Source organism: Perognathus longimembris, chromosome 14 (assembly GCF_023159225.1).
Source record: "Perognathus longimembris pacificus isolate PPM17 chromosome 14, ASM2315922v1, whole genome shotgun sequence".
NCBI lineage: Eukaryota > Metazoa > Chordata > Mammalia > Rodentia > Heteromyidae > Perognathus > Perognathus longimembris.
The window spans coordinates 40026274-40046057 of record NC_063174.1 but is presented as its reverse complement, the minus strand read 5'-3'; the positions used below and the strand labels follow the sequence as shown (position 1 = coordinate 40046057).

The window sequence follows — 19784 nt, the reverse complement described above, 5'->3', positions numbered from 1 at the left end:
ACAAGAAAGTCAGTGAGACTCTTCTCTCCAATTAAGCACCAAAAAAGCTGGAAGTGGAGCTGTGGCTCAAGTGACGAAGAGCTAGGTTTGAGCAAAGGAGCTCAGGGATATACCCAGGCCTGAGTTCAAGCCCCAGGACTGTCATGGGAACAAAATAAAAAAGAAACAAAGAAAATTTTCTACATGGGGTTATCATATGCCTCAGTATTTGTATTCCTAAGTGTAGACCCAACAGAACCAAAAGGACACATTCACATAAAACTTACATGTACATGGATATGAATAGCAGCTCTGTCCACACAGCCAAAAGTGAATACAACTAAATGTTTGAGTCATGAGTATGCAAACAACTATGATCCATAAACTAAATATTATTTAGCTCTGAAAAGGAATGAACTAAGCTGGAGTGGTACCCTTTATCTGTACCATCATCTACTTAGGAGATGGAGATAGGGGAATCAAAGCTTGAAGCAATCTAGGCTAAAAAAAATGAGGGTCTGTCTCAACAGACAAACCAAGCATAATAGTGCACATCTGTAGGAGGTGAAGGTTGAAGGATTATGATCCCAGACTAGCCCTAACAAAAATTCTGGGTAATACCTGAAAAATAACTAAAGCAAATGAGACTGAATATGTGTATTATTAGTAATCTCCCTCCCTGGCCCCCATAAACACAAATGAACCTATTTCCAACAACTATTTCAGTTTGTATCTCTTAAATATGTCTGGAATTGGTGGAAGTCCCTCCCCCACATCCTGGGGTTTGAACTCAGTGCCTGGGCTCTGTCCCTGAGCCTCTGTGCTCAAGGCTAGTAGTGCTCTACCACTTAAGCCACAGCAAGACTTCAGGCCTTTCCTGAGTAGTTAATTGGAGATAAGAGTCTCATGGACTTTCCTGCCCGTGATCCTTAGATCAGTCAGTCACCTGTGTAGCTAGGATTACAGACGTGAACCACTGGTACCTGGCTTGAAATTCCTGTTTTGTTTTTTTTTAACGGTATTGAGGATTGAGCTTAATTACAAGGCAGGTGCTATACCAGTTACACTTCACTTCCAGACTGTGTGTGTGTGTGTGTGTGTGTGTGTGTGTGTGTGTGTGTGTGACCTGGGTGCTGTCCTTGAGCTTTTTGCTCAAGGCTAGTGCTCTACAACTTGAACCACACTGCTACTTCTAGCTTTTTGCTGGTTATTTGGAGATAAGAATCTTACAAACTTTCCTGACTGAGCTGGCTTTGAACCAGGATCGTGACAACTCAGTCTTTTAGTGGCCAGGATTACAGGTGTGAGCCACCAGTACCTGCCCCGGTGTCTTTAAGAGTTATAGCCTTAGTTCTTTTATGACCACTGAGTTCTTGCACTGCTTGAGGCTCAGGGGCTCTGGTGTGCTGTCTCCTTAGGGTGGGAAGTGGTGGTAGAGCCCTGTCCTGAGACTCTGTCTCCTTCTTACCTGCCAGGTCAGTCAAGGATGCTGAGACATTGGGAAGCCCTCATTCTTCTTTCTTGTAGGTGTTTCTGGTTAGTTAGTTTGCAGGTTTCATTGCCTTTTCTGTTTTTTTTTTTTGTTTGTTTTTTGAAGGTAACAAATGAAGAGGACTTTATTAGGAAATTGGACTGTAAACCCGATCAGCATCTGAAGGTGGTTTCCATTTTTGGAAATACAGGCGATGGAAAGTCTCACACCCTCAACCACACTTTCTTCTATGGCCGTGAAGTCTTCAAAACCTCCCCTGCCCAGGAGTCCTGCACAGTGGGAGTGTGGGCTGCCTATGACCCAGTGCACAAAGTAGCAGTGATAGACACAGAAGGGCTCTTGGGGGCCACGGTGAATCTCAGCCAGCGAACGCGGTTGCTGCTCAAAGTTCTGGCCATCTCAGACCTGGTCATCTATCGAACTCATGCAGACCGGCTTCATAATGACCTCTTCAAATTCCTTGGGGATGCCTCAGAAGCTTACCTGAAACACTTCACCAAGGAGCTCAAGGCTACCACTGCCCGCTGTGGCCTAGATGTCCCCTTGTCCACCCTGGGCCCTGCAGTTATTATTTTCCATGAAACTGTACACACTCAACTACTGGGCTCTGGTGAGTAGGCAGGGCACAGTGTCCCAGAGTGCGCCTTTTGGGTACAAGGAGATGGCTATGAGAGGCAGTGACAACTTGGTAGATTAACAATTGGCTTTGGCCAGGTGCTGGTGGCTCACACCTGTACCTCTGGCTACTCAGGAAACAGATCTGAGGATCATGGTTCGAAGCCAGCCTGGGCAGGAGAGTTTGTGAGACTCCAATTAACCACCAGAAAACCAGAAGTAGAGCTATGGCTCCTATGGCTCACAGTGGTGGAGCACTAGCCTTGAGCACAAAAGCTCAGAACAGTGCCCAGGCCCTGAGTTTAAGCCCGTGACCAACCAAAAACATTCAAACTGTCTCTGGCAATACAGAAATAGGGATGAAAGCTTGACTGGAATGAGATCAAGAAAGAATAGGTGAAATGGATACTTGTAATTGTAGCTACTCAGGAAACTAAGATCTGAGGATTATAGTTTAAAACCAGCCCAGGCAGGAAAGTTCACGAGACTCTTTTCTCCAGTAAACTACAAAAAAGCTGAAGTATGGCGTAGCTCAAGTGGGAGAGCACTAGCCTTAAGTTTAAGAAGCTCAGGGACAGCACCCAGGCCTTGAGTTCAAGCCCAGGACCAGCACACGACCCACCCCCCCAAACAAAAGGAGGAAATAGGAAGAATTGGAGTGATGTACTACTGGAGGAGGAAGTGTCAGCTTTAGTCAGGACCATGGACAATTTATCCACATCAACAGGAGAGAGGGGGTGGTGGGAGGAGAGTTCTTATTGTTTTCATTTTCTCAAGGAACTAGAGAGCAAGATGGTCACTCAAATAGGAATCTGAGGGAGCAGGTGCAATATCATTGTTGGGTGGGGTGATAGCAGTATGGCCCCTCAAACAATTATACCATTCACCCTTTCAGTCAGTTAGTGCACTGGGCACTTGGAACCAAATCCCCATCGCTGAAAAGCTGGCAGCCTAATTAGGGAGACCAAGCAGTGTTCTTTTAAGCAGATACTGCTAGTGGAGCTGTGGGAGTGCACAGGGTTCTGCACCTGAGTAGAGTTCTTGGAGGGAGGAGGTCCTGTGCCCCTGCTGTGGCTTACCTAGTTAGAGGAGGGGAGGTGGATGTTCTCAGAAGCTAAACCCTGTTGGTTTCATACACTAACTTTGTGTTCAGGGAACTGGGAGTGGTTCTAGTCACTCTAGCCTCATCCCGGGGTATGCCTGCAATGTCTTTTCTGCCTAGCATCCAGAGTAATCTCTTTGAATGAAAGCTTAGTTTATAATATAGATTATAATCCAATCTCCTAATTACGTGTCTTCACTCAAATTCCTTCTTTTCCCACTGCCTTTATTCCTCCTACTCCCCATCTGTATCTGTGCTCATGTGCATCTGTTTACCCACAGCCCTGTAGCAGTGCCATCTTTTCTCTACTACTCCCATCTTTGCACATGTGCTCTGTCTGCCTGGCCCCTGACCTCCAACTAGCTTACATCTTATATTCCACTCAACTTTCCCCCCTGCAGTGCTTTTCCCAACTGCCCCCAATACATATTACTGCTAACACTCTCATCTTCCTGTTCTTTGGCCCCTGTGAAATCATTACAGATGTGGTGTATTTGCTGTTGGTCTTTCTATTAGAATGGAAAGAGCACAAGGGCAGAAACATTGCCCAAGTTATTCACTGCTGTATCTGAAGAGCCTGGAGGAGTGTTTGACACTGGAATATGTTCTGTGTATCCAAAGCATAGCTTGTTTGTATAGGAGGGAATGGTAGAGATACTCAGGAGCCCCTGAAAGAGACTTAGTCAATCTGTACTTTAAAAATCTCCCTCAGTACCAGCCTGCAGTTGGGGAACCCTATCAGGAAGTTCTTAGTACTCAGGTGAGAAGCGTTCAGAACTGTCAGGTTAGTGGCAGTAGGAGGGCAATAGGGGAGGGGAGTGGACAGAATTTATTGGTAGAACATCTTTAAATTGAAAATACGAACTGTAAAATACTTTGAGATCTTATGGTCAAAAACTTTCAGAATTTGAAACATTTTGGATTTTCAGGTTTAGGGATGTTCCACTTGCATTTCTGCTTTATATGAGCAGAGCTAGGTCATTTGTGAGCAATAACTACTTGTCAGGGGCAAAAGCTATGAGGTAGTGGGAGGAAATGAAGGTAGCAGGAGTGTGCACCTGAGAAATCTATGACCCTAGGGCTGCTACTTTTTTTTTTTTTTTTTGGCCAGTCCTGAGGCTTGAACTTACAACTTGGGCACTGTCCCTGAGCTTCTTTTACTCAAGGTTACCATTCTACCACTTGAGTCACAGTGCCACTTCTGGCCTTTTCTGTGTATGTGGTACTGAGGAATGGAACCCATGGCTTCATGCATGGTAGGCACGCTCCCTACCACTAAGGCACATTCCCAGCCCCAGAGCTACTTCTTTTTTGGCCAGTCCTGGGGCTTGGACTCAGGGCCTGAGCACTGTCCCTGGCTTCTTCCCGCTCAAGGCTAGCACTCTGCCACTTGAGCCACAGCGCCGCTTCTGGCCGTTTTCTGTATATGTGGTGCTGGGGAATCGAACCTAGGGCCTCGTGTATCCGAGGCAGGCACTCTTGCCACTAGGCTATATCCCCAGCCCCCAGAGCTACTTCTTAAAGTGCAACATGAGATGAGTATAGGGACTAACAGCAGAATTATGGCCATTTCTCTTTAGTGACTATTCTGTTTTTTTTTTTTTTGGTCCTAGAGCTTGAACTCAACCTGGGCACTTGCTGTCCCTGACTTTCTTTTCATGAGGCTGGTGCTCTACCACTTGAGCCACAGCTCCACTTCTGGCTTTTTTTGGGCGCTAAATTAGCATATTATGGGCTTTCCTACCCAGGTTGGCTTCATACTGTGATCTTTAGATCTTAATCTCCTTAGTAGCTAGGATCACAGGCATGAGCCACCATTGCCCAGCTAATGACTGTTCTTTTAAACATGAGCTAGTCAGGGCTGGGATGTAGCTCAGTGGCAAAGTGCTTGTCTAGCAAGTGCAGCATCCTGGGTTCGATCCCCAGTACCAAAAAAGAAACCCCCCCCCCAATATATATAAACTAGTTAGATGTAGTTCAGTGGTAGAACACTTGTCTATCTTGCATGAGGTCCTGAGTTCTATCCACATCACTACAAGACCAAACAAATGAAGGTAACTAAATTTACCTTCACTATTAATTGGAGTGATTTCCATTAAAATATTAATGGAAAAGAAAATCCTTCTGACCTTTACAGCTCTAAAGGTAAAGCTTATTTATTATTTGCTAGTACTAGGGCTTGAATTCAGGGCCTCCCACTCTAGCTTGGCTTTTTCACTAAAGGCTGGTGCTGTCTTTATGCTGATTAATAGGAGATAAGTGTCTCATGGATTTGTCTACTTGGTCTGGCTCTGAACTGTAAATCTAATATCTAAGCCTCCCCAGGAGCTAGCATTACAGTCATGAGCCCCTGATACTCAGCTCCAAAACATTTCTTGACTCCATCTGTCATAAAGAAATCCACTGTTCTAGACTAATGCTGGGCAAGCTAATAACTCCTATTTGGCCATATGCCCCAGCTTCATCCTAGAAGATCACAGTTCTCACAGTATAGAATTCTAAAATGTTTACTAGGAGATGACTAGCTTAATATGTATGTTCACAGGATAGAGGACTACTGAGCTGTTAAAAAAAAAAGGAATGTCTCAGTATATTATAACAAGGACTAGATACAGTATATGAATAACAAAGCGAGTTGCATACAGATATTGGTAAATGTGGCAGAAAAACATCTGAAAGGGTGAACATTAGGTAAGGCCAGTGGCTCACACCTATAATCCTTGCTACTCAGGAGGCTGAGATCTGAGGATCATGGTTTGATGCCATTCGGGGCAGGAAAGTCCATGAGACTCATCTCCAGTTAAACACCAGAAAACTGGAAGTGGTGCTGTGGCTCAAAGTGATAGAGCATTAGCCTTGAGTGAAAAGGCTCAGGGACAGCACTCAAGCCCCACTTTAAAGCCCCACAACTGACCAAAAAAAAAGGTGAGGGCTGGGGATATAGCCTAGTGGCAAGAGTGCCTGCCTCGGATACACGAGGCCCTAGGTTCGATTCCCCAGCACCACATATACAGAAAACGGCCAGAAGCGGCGCTGTGGCTCAAGTGGCAGAGCGCTAGCCTTGAGCGGGAAGAAGCCAGGGACAGTGCTCAGGCCCTGAGTCCAAGGCCCAGGACTGGCAAAAAAAAAAAAAAAAGGTGAACATTGAATTATAGTTACCTTTTGTTCCATTAGCAAGTATAGTTAGGAGGCCACACGTAGTTTTCATTTTATACTTTGACAGGACTAGATTTTCTTACAACAAAGACTTTTGAAAAGATTCTTCCTTGAAATATATTTACAGAAAAATATGCATCATACCCAAGTGTGTGACATGATGGATTTTTTTACAACCTGAACACACCCACGTAATCAGTAGTAGATCATGAAACATCCATGCTCTCAACTGGATCCTTTCCAGGCCAGGCTAATATAACGTTCCTGTGTGTGCTTTACATATATGGAGTAAGTTGTTGTTTTTCTTTCTTTTATTTTTTATTTTTTTGCCAGACGTGGAGCTTGAACTCAAGGCTTGAGCACTGTCCCTGGCTTCTTTTGCTCAAGGCTAGCAAGCACTCTACCACTTGAGCCACAGTGCCACTTCCGGCTTTTTCTGTTTATGTGGTGCTGAGGAATTGAACCCAGGGCTTTGTGCATGCTAGGCAAGCACTCTACCACTAAGCTACCTTCCCAGCCCACTAAGTTGTTTCTTACTGTATTTTTTTGTGTGTTTTCTTTTCTGGTACTGGGAATCAAACCCCAGGGTGATGCACTTGCTAAGCAAGCACTTTACCACTGTTCTACATCCTAGCCCAGTAGGAGGTTTGTTTTTTTATGCTGAAAGGAGCAATCATTCACTTACTGCTCACATGCTTGTATCTATCTGCCTGTACAGATCACCCTTCAGAGGTGCCGGAGAAACTTATCCAGGACAGGTTTCGAAAGCTTGGCCGTTTTCCTGAAGCCTTTAGTTCTATTCACTACAAAGGAACGAGGACTTACAACCCCCCCACAGACTTCTCCGGGCTTCGATGGGCTTTGGAGCAGCTGTTAGAGAATAACACTACCCGGTCTCCCCGGCACCCAGGGGTCATCTTCAAAGCCCTGAAGGTGAGTTGGTTCCTGCCCAAGTGCTGCTTGTGGGGGACCTGTGAGCAGGGAGGACACGCAGTCCTCAGCTTTCTTGGTGGATAATGGAAGAAGAGCACGAGTGGTGTTTGCATCTGTCCTGTGCCTTCTTGTTGCCAGAAATCTGACTCTTGTGCAGTCTTTTTTTTTTTTTTTTTCCAGTCCTGAGGCTCGGACTCAGGGACTGAGCACTGTCCCTGGCTTCCTAGCACTGTCCCTGGCTTCCTTTTTGCTCAAGGCTAGCACTCTGCCACTTGAGCCACAGCGCCTCTTCTGGCCGTTTTCTAGATATGTGGTGCTGGAGAATCGAACCCAGGGCTTCATGTATACGAGGCGAGCTCTCTTGCCACTAGGCCATATTCCCAGCCCCGGTGCAGTCTTTAGTCTTAGTAAAACAGTTGATAGATAAGAGCTTCATTTTGGAGAAAACACCAGTCTTTTGGGCAGTAGGAGAAAGTGTTTCTCGGTAGTTTTGGTACAGTTCTGGTGAGTTGACTTTGGGCTGAAGTTAATTTATGCTTTATACTTTTCTTTACATTGACTCATTTTTCTTCTTACCTCTCCTAGCCTATTTTTTGTTGCTCTAACAAAATTCCTGAGATCAAGTGGTTTATAAAGAATAGAGGCTTATTTGGCTCACCATTCTGGAGACTGCAAGCTGGATGGCAATATTGTGCTGGCATCTGCTCAGAAACTGCTAAGAGCCTTCTTGCTGTATCATAATGTGATAGAGGGCATTACCAGTGAAGTAGAGCAGGGTTTTTTTGGGGAAGATACTTTGTAACAATGCTTGTTCATTGATAACTTGTTAATTCACGAATGGACTAATTCATTCCTGAGGGCAAACTCCTCATAACTTATCTCCAAGTATTATGAATTTAGAAATTGAGTTTCTAGCACATGAAATTTGGGGCATATATTCAATCATAACATTCGTCTAAACTTACTTAAGTCAAAATTTTTTTTGCCGGGTCCTGATGGCGCACGCTTGTAATCCTAGCTCCTCTGGAGGCTGACATCTGAGGATCATGGTTGGAAGCCAGCCCTGGCAGAAAAATCTCCATGAGACTCAAGTCTCCAATTAAGCAATCAAAAACTGGAAGTAGAGCTGTGGCTCAAAGTGGTAGAACACTAGCTTTGAGTAAAAGAGCTTGAGGAGGGGCTGGGAATGTGGCTTATTGGTAGAGTGCTTGCCTAACATACATGAAGCCCTGGGTTCCATTCTTCAGCACCACATACACAGAAAAAGCCAGAAGTGGTGCTGTGGCTCAACAGGTAGAGTGCTAGCCTTGAGCAAAAAAAAGCCAGGGTTAGTGCTTAGGCCCTGAGTTCAAGCTCCAAGACAAGGGGGGGAAAAAAAGAGCTCATGGAAAGTGCCCAGTTCAACAAGCCAAGTTTAAGACTCATGACCCACAAAAAATCCAAAATTTATTTCATTCTTTTTTTTTTTTTTTTTTTTTGCCAGTCCTGTGGCTTGGGACTCAGGGCCTGAGCACAGCACCGTCGCTGGCTTCTTTTTGCTCAAGGCTAGTACTCTACCACTTGAGCACAGCACCACTTTTGGCCTTTCTGTTTATGTGGTACTGAGGAATCTAACCCAGGGCTTCATATACAAGGCGAGCACTTTTGCCACTCAGGGCTTGAGCACTGTCCCTGGCTTCTTTTTGCTCTAGGCTAGCACTCTACCACTTGAGCACAGCACGACTTCTGGCTTTTTCTATATATGTGGGGCTGAGGAATTGAACCCAGGGCTTCATGTATACGAGGCAAGCACTCTACCACTAGGCCATATTCCCAGCCTGCTTTTTTCATTCTTAAAAAAGAAAATAGGTAGGGGCTGGGAATATGGCCTAGTGGCAAGAGCACTTGCCTCCTACACATGAAGCTCTCGGTTCGATTCCCCAGCACCACATATATGGAAAACGGCCAGAAGGGGCACTGTGGCTCAGGTGGCAGAGTGCTAGCCTTGAGCGGGAAGAAGCCAGGGACAGTGCTCAGGCCCTGAGTCCAAGGCCCAGGACTGGCAAAAAAAAAAAAAAGAAAATAGGTGCTGAACACTATTAGCTCATGTTTGTAATGTTAGCTACTCAGGAGGCTGAGATGTGAGGACTGGTTTAATGTCTGTGTGTCTCTTACCTCCAATTTACCATCAGAAAGCTATGAGGGACAAAAATAAGGGAGGAAGAAACAAGTTTGATAAGAAATGTACTCAATGCCTTAGGTATGAAACTGTAACCCCTCTGTACATCACTTTGACAATAAATTTAAAAAAGAAAAAAGAAAACCAAACAAAAAACTAGAAGTGGAGCTGTGGCTCCAAAGCTCAGAGACAGCACCCAGGCCTAGAGTTCAAGCCCCAAGACCAGCAAAAACAAAAATTATTTATGTTGGTTACACAGGAGTTGGGGATTTCACTGTTTTATCTCCACATGTGTTCATATTTCATTCCAATCATTGCAATAAAGTTTACTCCCTCTGTCACTTTCCCTGACCCTCCAAAAAAAAAGAGATCCCCAACAAGTTTCATTGTTCCATTTTCATAACTGCAAAATAATCTATACCTTGTCAGTACAAGAAGGAATTTTTTTTTTTTTGTGTGTGTGTGTGTGTGTGTGTGTGCTGTACCTGGGGCTTGAACTCAGGGTCTGGGTGCTGTCCCAGAACTTTTGTGCTCACAGCTAATGCTCTACCATTTGAGCTACAGCTCTACTTCTGGCTTTTTTGGTGGTAAACTGGAGATAAGAATCTCATGGACTTCCTGCTTGAGCTGACTTTGAAACATGATCCTTAGCTCTCACAGCCTCCTCCTGAGTATCTGAGTTTACAGGTATAAGCCAACAATGCCTAACATGGGAAGGAAACTTTTTAGTTATCAGTATAAATAGGAAACGGGTATCATAGGTAGAAAATTACTAAGACAAAAAGGACACATTATAATAATTATTGTTTCTTGCTACAATTCAGAACATTATGTATGGAGATTAATTCATTTAATCCTTATATCATCATCCATGAGTAAGCTGCTATTCTCATTTTTGAAGATGGAGAAGCAGAGGCACAGTGAAATTTATTAATTGGTTGAACTTAGTAAATGACAGCAGACATAAATCCTGGCGATTTTGTTCCAGAGCTCCTTCTCATAGTCTGGAAGTATCTACTTCATCTCAGCAGCTGAGAGAAGAGAGACTGTTGCTAATGGAAGGTTGTGACTTTAATTAATTTATTTTTATTTTTAATTTTTTGTTGGTTGTAGTGCTTGAACTCAAGGCCTGGATGCTATTCCTGAGCTTTTGCACTCAAGTCTAGTGCTCTACCACTTAAAGCCACAGTGCCACTTCTGATTTTCTAGTGGTTAATTGGAGATAAGAGTTTCACAGACTTTCCTGCCCTGGCTGACTTTGAACTGTGATCTTCATATCTCAGCCTCCCGAGTAGCTAGGATTACAGGCATGAGCCAATGGCACCCAGTGTAAAACTTTATTTAAAAGGAAGATTATTGGGGCTGGGGATATGGCCTAGTGGCAAGAGTACCTGCCTCATATACATGAGGCTCTGGGTTCGATTCCCCAGCACCACATATACAGAAAATGGCCAGAAGTGGTGCTGTGGCTCAAGCGGCAGAGTGCTAGCCTTGAGCAAAAAGAAGCCAGGGACAGTGCTCAGGCCCTGAGTCCAAGCCCCAGGACTGGCCAAAAAAAAAAAAAAAAGGAAGATTATTAAGTATTCATGAGATGATAGACATGCTATTACCTATGTGAGACTTTCTAACAGATTCTGAAATGGGAAAAATAACTAGAAATAGGTAATTTCTGCTTTGGAATTTGATGTTATACAATATATCACTTATAATCACCTAAAATTCATCATTATGGGGGCTGGGAATGTAGCCTAGTGGCAAGAGTGCTTGCCTCCTATACATGAAGCCCTGGATTCGATTCCCCAGCACCACATATATAGAAAACGGCCAGAAGTGGCACTGTGGCTCAAGTGGCAGAGTGCTAGCCTTGAGCAAAAAGAAGCCAGAGACAGTGCTCAGGCCGAGTCCAAGGCCCAGGACTGGCAAAAAAAAACAACAAAAAAACTTCATCATTATGCCTGTCAGAAATAGAGAAATAGGAGGCTCATCTTTTGGGAAACCTGCCTCTGAGCATCAGATCTTTTCCCATTAAAACTGGGTAAATTGTTTTTTTTTTTTTTTTTAGTGTATCTAAGCAGTAAGATGAATGTGTTGTGTTTTGTTAGCACAGAATCCTACCATAAAGCACTTGCTGAGACCCAGTAGCACCTTCAAGTGGAGGGCTCCTGGTTTTTGTTGTTGTTGTTGTATACACAGAGCCTGCCTCCTAGATGGGGTGCTAGCCGTAACAGGTGCTACATAACCTATCTGTGGCCCTTAGAGATTTATCTGTGGCCCCTTCCTCATCAATAGCATTTTGGGTAGGAGACTAGGTGTTAGCATCTCACTTGTGCAGTGGTCTTGCTGCTGTGTCACTCCTATATTGTCTTGGCCATCACCAGGCAAGAAATCAGCAGAACAGTTTAGAAGTAGAGCACTTCCTTGCCTGGCATGTTTGATGGTGTACATTTAATTCCCATCAACACCTATTTATACCCCACTCATACCCACCTACCCAGTTATCCCGTCCTCCAGCTAAATAGTCTTTTTTTTGGCCAGTCCTGGGGCTTGGACTCAGGGCCTGAGCACTGTCCCAGGCTTCTTTTTTTTGCTCAAGGCTAGCACTCTGCCACTTGAGCCACAGCGCCACTTCTGGCCATTTTCTGTATATGTGGTGCTGGGGAATCGAACCCAGGGCCTCATGGATACAAGGCAAGCACTCTTGCCACTAGGCCATATCCCCAGCCCCCAGCTAAATAGTCTTGATGGAAGTTTGATGTCTTATTCCACAAGTATTGGTCAAAGCATTCCCTGAGTTTACTTAAACCCAGAAAAAATTTTTCCAAAAGAAAAATATTATTGACATAGGAATTCTAAGCGGGGCATGTGGCACATAGCTATAATTGATTGCAATTACTTGGGAGGTAAAGGTGGGAGGATGGCAGTATAAGGCTTGGGCATAGACAAAAGTCAGCTGAAGCTAGGTGTTGGATCTCAGTTCAAAGTCAGCCCAGGCAAGAATCTGTGAGACTCTATCTCTAACCAGTGGAGCTGTGGCTCAAGTGTAAGAGTGCTGGCCTTAAGCAAAGAAGCTTAGGAACAGCACCCAAGTCCCAAAGTTCAAGCCCCAGGACTAGCCAAAAAAAGAAAAAAAAAGTCAACAGAAAGCAAAACAACTTGTTAAAAGACATTGTATACTGTGATCAGTTTATATTACACTTGTCTAAATTCACATTCTTCTAGTTTGCTTCCGAATGCATGTTTAAGTGCCGAAAAATGTGGATACCGCCATATAGGAGTGAAAATTAAGACCACCCATAATTCCTCCCTAAGGATAGTAGCTGTTAATATTTTAGTGTCTGCCTATGCATCGTATGCTGCGTGTTAATAAGATACATAGTTTGTCATTATATTACAGATGAAAATGGATAGCTCATAAGCAGTTACTATATAATCTTCATAAGCAGTGTGAATAGCTACACAGTATTTCATTGTCCAAATGTACTAAAATAATTGGACACGATATCATTAGTGTTTTCTATTATAAGTAGTATTATTATAACCAAATAAAAGCTCTATATTTGGAATTCTTTTTCTAAGTTACAATCTCTCTTTTGTGTGTGTGAACTTAGGGTTAGGATGCTGTCCTTGAGTTTTTTGTTTGCTCAAGACAAGCACTCTACCACTTGGGTCTCACTTCTACTTTGTGCTTTTTGGAGATAAGAGTTTCATAGATTTTCCTGCTCAGGCTAGCTTTGAACCATAATCCTCAGATGCCAGCCTCCTGAGTAGCTAGGATTGCAGGTATAAGCCATGAGTGCCCAGCTCATTTAAGATTTTTAGGGCTGGGGATATGGCCTGGTGGCAAGAGCGCCTGCCTTGTATACATGAAGCCCTGGGTTCAATTCCCCAGCACCACATATATAGAAAACGGCCAGAAGTGGCGCCGTGGCTCAGGTGGCAGAGTGCTAGCCTTGAGCAAAAGGAAGCCAGGGACAGTGTTCAGGCCCTGAGTCCAAGCCCAGGACTGGCCAAAAAAAAAAAGATTTTTAATATTAGTGGTTAAAAAAAATTGAGGAAGAACATGTAATATTAGTAAAGCTAAATACCTAGTCTGGCTTTTTGCTAGTTATTTAGAGATGGAGTCTCAGATTTTTCTGTTCAGGCTGGTTTTTTTTTTTTTTTTTTTTTTGGCCAGTTGTGGGCCTTGGACTCAGGGCCTGAGCACTGTCCCTGGCTTCTTCCCGCTCAAGGCTAGCACTCTGCCACTTGAGCCACAGCGCCGCTTCTGGCCGTTTTCTGTATATGTGGTGCTGGGGAATCGAACCTAGGGCCTCGTGTATCCGAGGCAGGCACTCTTGCCACTAGGCTATATCCCCAGCCCCTGTTCAGGCTGGTTTTGAACTAAGAGGCTCCAGGTCTCATTCTCAGGAGTAGCTAGGATTATAGTTTGAGCCACCAGTGCCTGGCACTAGCCTGTGTTTCTCCATCCTTCCTCCTTCCCCCACCCCCAAAAGCAAATGTGGTTAACATTCTCATTGTTTTTCATACTGGATAATCCTACTAGAGGGTGTGTGAGCCCATGCACTAGTCCTGGGGCTTGAACTCAGGGCCTGGGTGCTGTTACTGAGTTTTGTTGTTTTTGGTTTCTTTTTTTAACCCAAGGTTAGTGCTCTCCCACTTGAGCCATAGCTCTGCTTCCACTTTTTTGGTGCTTAACTGAAGTATGAGTCTCACAGACTTTATTGCCTGGGCTGGCTTCAAACCTGATCCTCAGATCTCAGCCTCCTAAATAACTAGGATTACTGGAGTGAGCCACCAGCATGTGGCTTTTTAGTAGTTTTTATTGGAGATAATGAGTCTCATGGATTTTTCCTGGCTGAGCTGGCTTTGAACCACAGTCTTCAGATCTCCGCCTCTTGTGTAGTTAGCATTACAGACATGAGCCACTGGCCACCCCTCTTCTTTTTCTTTTTTTGGGGGGGAGGGGTGGTTAATTGGAGATAAGAGTCTCATGAACTTTTTTGCCTGGGCTGGCTTTGAACTGTGATCCTCAGATCTCAGCCCCCAGAGTAGCTAGGATTACTAGCATAAACCACCAGGGCCCACTTTTCCCTTATTACATAGGAAAATAGTGTTCCTAATAGGGCTGAGGTATGGGTTAAATGAGAGCATATCTAAGAAACAAAGGGTTTAGTGTATAGTAAGTGTTCAAAAACTGTGCAAATCATATTATTCATGGTGTGCTCCTTGGATGCATTTGGGGTGAATGTGTACCTAGATGTGTTGGCTGAGTGTGTCCTTGTAAGTAAAAGATGGCTTTCACTGTAAACATTTCGTAGGATGATGAATCCATGCTAAGACATACAACAATTATAAAAACCCTCACTGTGAATCATTAAGCCAATAGGCCAGTTCTTAAAATTAACCCAGCTCATCGTTGAAAGCCCTCAGGGGCACTGGGTGCTGTAATTACTGCTCAGGGCTTTCCCCTCAGGAGTCTTGCACATCCAACCCCAGGCCAATTTTTAGGTATTTTAAAGGAAAATAGTTATACTGTATTCTTACAGTGTGATACCACTCAGGAAGCTTGTTCTCTGTGATTAAAATGAGCCTGATCAGCTGGAATACTGATGATTCTTACTAACTGGAGTCTCCAGAATTTCCTGTGGGCTTGGTGTTTTCTGTTTTCTAAGGTAGGTTAGGGGCTGTATTAGACTAGACTGTGGGACTCCTGTCTATGAGAAGGAGTGAACTGTTCAGGCATGGGGTTTGGGCTCTCCCCAGAAATTGTATTTGTTTTGCAGCTTTTGCCAATGTCTTTGAAAAAATTGGGCTGGACACTGGTGGCTCATGGCCCTAGGATGACTTGAGATCTGAGGAGCATAGTTCAAAGCCAGATCAGGAAGGAAAGTCTGTGAGATTCTTATTAACAATTAAGCACCGAAAAAGCTGGAAATGGAGCTATGGCTCAAGTGGTAGAGTGTTAGCCTTGAGCACAAAAATTCAGTGACAGCACTCAAGCTCTGAGTTCAAGCCCTAGGACTGGCATACATACATACAAAATTGTTTGACTTTTTGCATTGTTTTGTTTCTAATTTCTTTTAAATTTGGAGTGGTTAATTATCTGATTATCACTCTCATAAAAAGCTCAATGCCTTTAAAGTTTGCATTAGGTCAATTGGCCAAGTTAAGTTTGCTGTTCAAATTAAGTCTGAGGTCTTCATAATTTATACTATTATATAAGGTAATGTATGTATATCTATACTCCATTTATTGTTTAATTATTGCATGCTATTGTATTTATTATTTTTATAAGTAGTCATGCATCTTTTTTAGTATAAGAATATTCAGACTGCTTTTTTTGGCCAGTCCTGGGGCTTGGACTCAGGGCCTGAGCACTGTCCCTGGGTTCTTTTTGCTCAAGGCTAGCACTCTGCCACTTGAGTCACAGTGCCACTTCTGGCCATTTTCTGTATATGTGGTGCTGGGGAATCGAACCCAGGGCTTCATGTATATGAAGCAGGCACTCTTGCCACTAGGCCATATCCCCAGCCCCTGCTTTTTGTTTTAAAAATGTGGTTTACATTCAAATTTTGGAAGTGTTTTATGCTTCATTATGGCAGTTATAGTTTGGCAGTTAGCAGCATATGACTAAATATGCTGTAATTTTAAAAGATGCTCTGAATAAAAAAAATTTAATTAAAAAAAAAGAATGTGGGTGAACATAGGCTTAATTGATTATTGCCAGAATAGTTTATTTGGTTTCCTGTTTATTCTCTTGGTATTGTTCATCTTTTTTCCAGTTCCTCAGTAACTCAGCACACAAACACCTTGAGAAACCTAGCATGTGTTTTAATATGATTTATATGATTCTTTGCTGTTTAATTAAGTAAATAATTTTGTGCTAGTCCTAGGGCTTCAACTCATGGCCTGGGCACTGTTCCCAAGCTTCTTTTTGCTCAAGGCTGGCACTCTACCATTTAAGCCGCAGTGTTACTTCTGGCCTTTTCTGTTTATGTAGTACTGAGGAATCGAACTCTCGGCCTCATGCATGCTAGGCAAGCACTTTACCACTAAGCCACATTCCCAGCCCTACAAACACAGTATGGGGGGTCTTTAATTCCAGCACTTGAGAAACGGAGGCCAGAGGATTGCTAGTTCAATGCTAGCCTGGGCTACATAATGATAGTCTGTCTCAAAAAGAAGTTATTCACAATATATTCTTTATATTTTTTGGGGGGAGGGATTGTTGTTTTGTTTTTGATGCTGCCAAGAATTAAACTCAGGGTCTTGCATTCTATTACTAAGCTACATCTCCAACCCTCATTTTTTTTAAAAAATTAGGATCTCACTAATTTTGCCCTGCTAAAGAACAGTTAGTTAAAAGTTAATTTGTACTTGAGATCCTCTTGTCTCTACCTCCTAAATGCTGGAGGTGTCTGCCACAGTACTTAGCCTATTAGCTAGCTATATCGTATTCCTGAGGTTCTACCTGATTGATGCAGCAGGTGGAATTGAAGGGAGTCCAAGCGCTTCTTTTCATGTTTATTATTGAATAAATAGGAAGCGTGGATCTGGAGATGTGGTTAATGAAAATGAAGAATTTTGAGAGAGAGAGAGAGTATGTGTGTGTGTGTGTGTGTGTGAGAGAGAGAGAGAGAGAGAGAAAACACGAGTTGAGGATGGTGATTACAGTCACTTTTTGTTCTAGTGGCTTGCTCATGTATGCCTGAAAATGGTTTCCTTGCTGACAGGATCACAATTATTTGGCCACATTGTGGTCCCTGAGTCCTAGTACCATTTTTCTAACTGGGGCATTTTGTACTCTTTTGCTCAGTACCTACAATAGCACCATTTCAGCCACCTATCAAACATACCCATGACTGTGAGGTAAGTTCGGTGAAAGAAAGCAGATGCTCAAGGCCAATTGAATTGGGGAATTAATATTGAATGATAGGGGAATGGAATATTGAATTAATTGTGGTTGTCTGTACTTACAGTTCAGTATCATTGGGAAGACTGTTAAAGCTGAATTTCATGTAGGTTCCTATAATACATTCTTCAGCCTCTGATCACCAAATGTAGAAACTGACTTTCCAGTTCTATCACCTTAGATGGTACCAATAAGCATTTAAAAGTTTACATTGGTGGTGGCATCATTGATTATAGAAGAGTGTCAATTTTGATTCAGGAATTGTACTGCTGGGGTTAACTTATAGGTACAATAAAAAGATCCATACTGTTGCCAAGGCAACTAAGGTTCAAGATCATCCAGTCTCCAGGCAACCAGGTCTCCAGATTTGCTTCAAATACTTATGCAGTCACTCTCACGAGAGGCCCTTTCTTGCCTTTCCCTCCCAGCTTTGGCACCTCAGGAGAAAGAGAGCCCAAGAAACATGGAATAATGTGAGATTTGAATTTTTTTTGCTTGTTTGTCTGCCTGGTATTGAATTCAGAGCCTCACACATGCTATACAACTGAGCTTCATCCCAGGTTTGGAAATTGTAACTAGAAAAGCATGTGGATTTGATGAAGGCTTATGTCTACACTAGGAAAGAAAAATCAGATTACAGAGAGAGGAGGACAGATCTTCCCTATCCTTGAGTCTGAACTACACTGCTATCAGTTTTTTAAAACAGAAGTATGCTATTATAGTCTGATACTCTCGATTCTTGTAAAGCTTTCTGTGCTTATAAAGGTCTAGCTTATTACTGTCAGCTTGGACTTGTGAAAGAAGTGGCATGCTTGCTTCCTCACCCAGCATATGAGAGGGTGGATGGCTAGAAGGTGGTTTATATCAGAGTTCTTTTCTTTCTGACCTCATAAGAAGTTGCTGGTATCTTGGAGAGCATAGGCCTACGGCAGAGAATGCTGGCAGCTGATAGGGCATGAGGGCCATGGAAAGTCAGGCTGCAGACTGGCCATGTCAGGCCCTAAGATACTTTGAAATGCTCCCACTTCACTGAAGAACTTCCAGAGAATTGACCTGGGCCTTTGGGATTAGAACAGCATTATTGAGCTACAAGTTTATATTCACTTGAGGCAGCTTTTCTTCGAATTGATCTCATTATTGAATTTATGTTAAAACTTGATATTTGCACTCAGGAAAATAAGTATTAAAAGTAAATTTCAGGGACAAAAAAAACACGTTATTTGGTCTCCATATCATCTATAGTAGCTTCTATACTCCTTAGTTATTTGTTTTCTTATTTTCTCTGTCATTAGATGCATAAGCATCTTCCTACAGCTGATACTTCTTTCCTTCTTTCTTTTCTTTTTTGGCAGTCCTGCGGCTTGAACTCAGGGCACTGTCCCTGAGTTTCCTTTGCTCAAGGCTAGCACTCTACTACTTGAGCCACAGCGTCACTTCTGGACTTTTCTGTTTATGTGGTACTGAGGAATCGAACCCAGGGCTTCATATGAGCATACTAGGCAAGCACTCTACCACTATGCCACAATCCCAGCCCATACAGCTGATTTCCCACCTTCAGTGCCATCATTTCTGAAGATGAGTGAACTGCCCAGAGTAACAATGACACTAATCACAGCAGCCAACAATTTTCTGTATGCTCCCTGTATAGCCAAGTGCTGTGCATGGCTAGCCTCCTTTGATTCTTGTGATACAATGGTCTGAAGAGACCTACTGAGGAGGATACCAGCAGTGTGCTGTGTGCCTCTTCCATAGATAAGGAAACAGAAGCACAGAGTGCAGAGCTGCCAACTACAAGCTGGCTTCATAAGTCTCACTTTTTTCCTCCTTTCCTTTTTTCCTTTCCCTCCTTCCCTCTTTCCCTGAGCTCTTTTGCTCAAGGCAAGCACTCTACCACTTTGAGCCACAGATCCATTTTTGGCTTTTGAGTGGTTAGAGATGTCTCTTTTCTGCTTGGGCTGGCTTTGAACCATAATCCTTAGATCTTAGCCTCCTGACTAGCTAGGATTACAGGCGTGAGCCACCAGTGCTCAGCTTCAGCTTTTTTTTTTAAGTATAAAAATAACTTTTGCAAATCTTCTGGTGAATTAATGTATTAGATATTTGTCTGTTTTCTAACTAAGTAATCCCAGAGTTATGCAGCAGAGTTATGCAGAGTTATTGCAGCATTAAAAGTGTCAGTAATTAGACCAATTAGTAGTTAGCCTGAAAGATGAGAGGGCCTGGGGAGAAGTAGGGAATGGTGTTCAAGTAGGGGGCTTAGGTGCTGGGACATGTAATTCTAAAAGTCCTGGTTGAGTATCTGTGAAGACCTATGGAAGGATTTGGAGGATGATACAAAGGTTTGGAGACATTTCATAGTGTCTGTGATATGGCCTGGAAGGTAAAATATATAAATTGATCCATGGCATTGTATTCCTTACTAACTCAGTATCTAACT

The 19784-nt window shown here is 43.2% G+C and overlaps 1 protein-coding gene across 1 annotated transcript in view; it reads left to right on the top strand.

Annotated features, from left to right (window-relative positions):
- The window catches only part of Zfyve1 (zinc finger FYVE-type containing 1), a 62154-nt gene that overhangs the window by 28443 nt on the left and 13927 nt on the right, over positions 1 to 19784 (top strand). Inside the window, exons 3-4 of the mRNA XM_048361962.1 lie at positions 1577 to 2081; positions 7063 to 7277. Of these exons, the coding sequence (XP_048217919.1) occupies positions 1577 to 2081; positions 7063 to 7277 (720 nt within the window). The remainder of the gene's footprint in view (positions 1 to 1576; positions 2082 to 7062; positions 7278 to 19784) is intronic.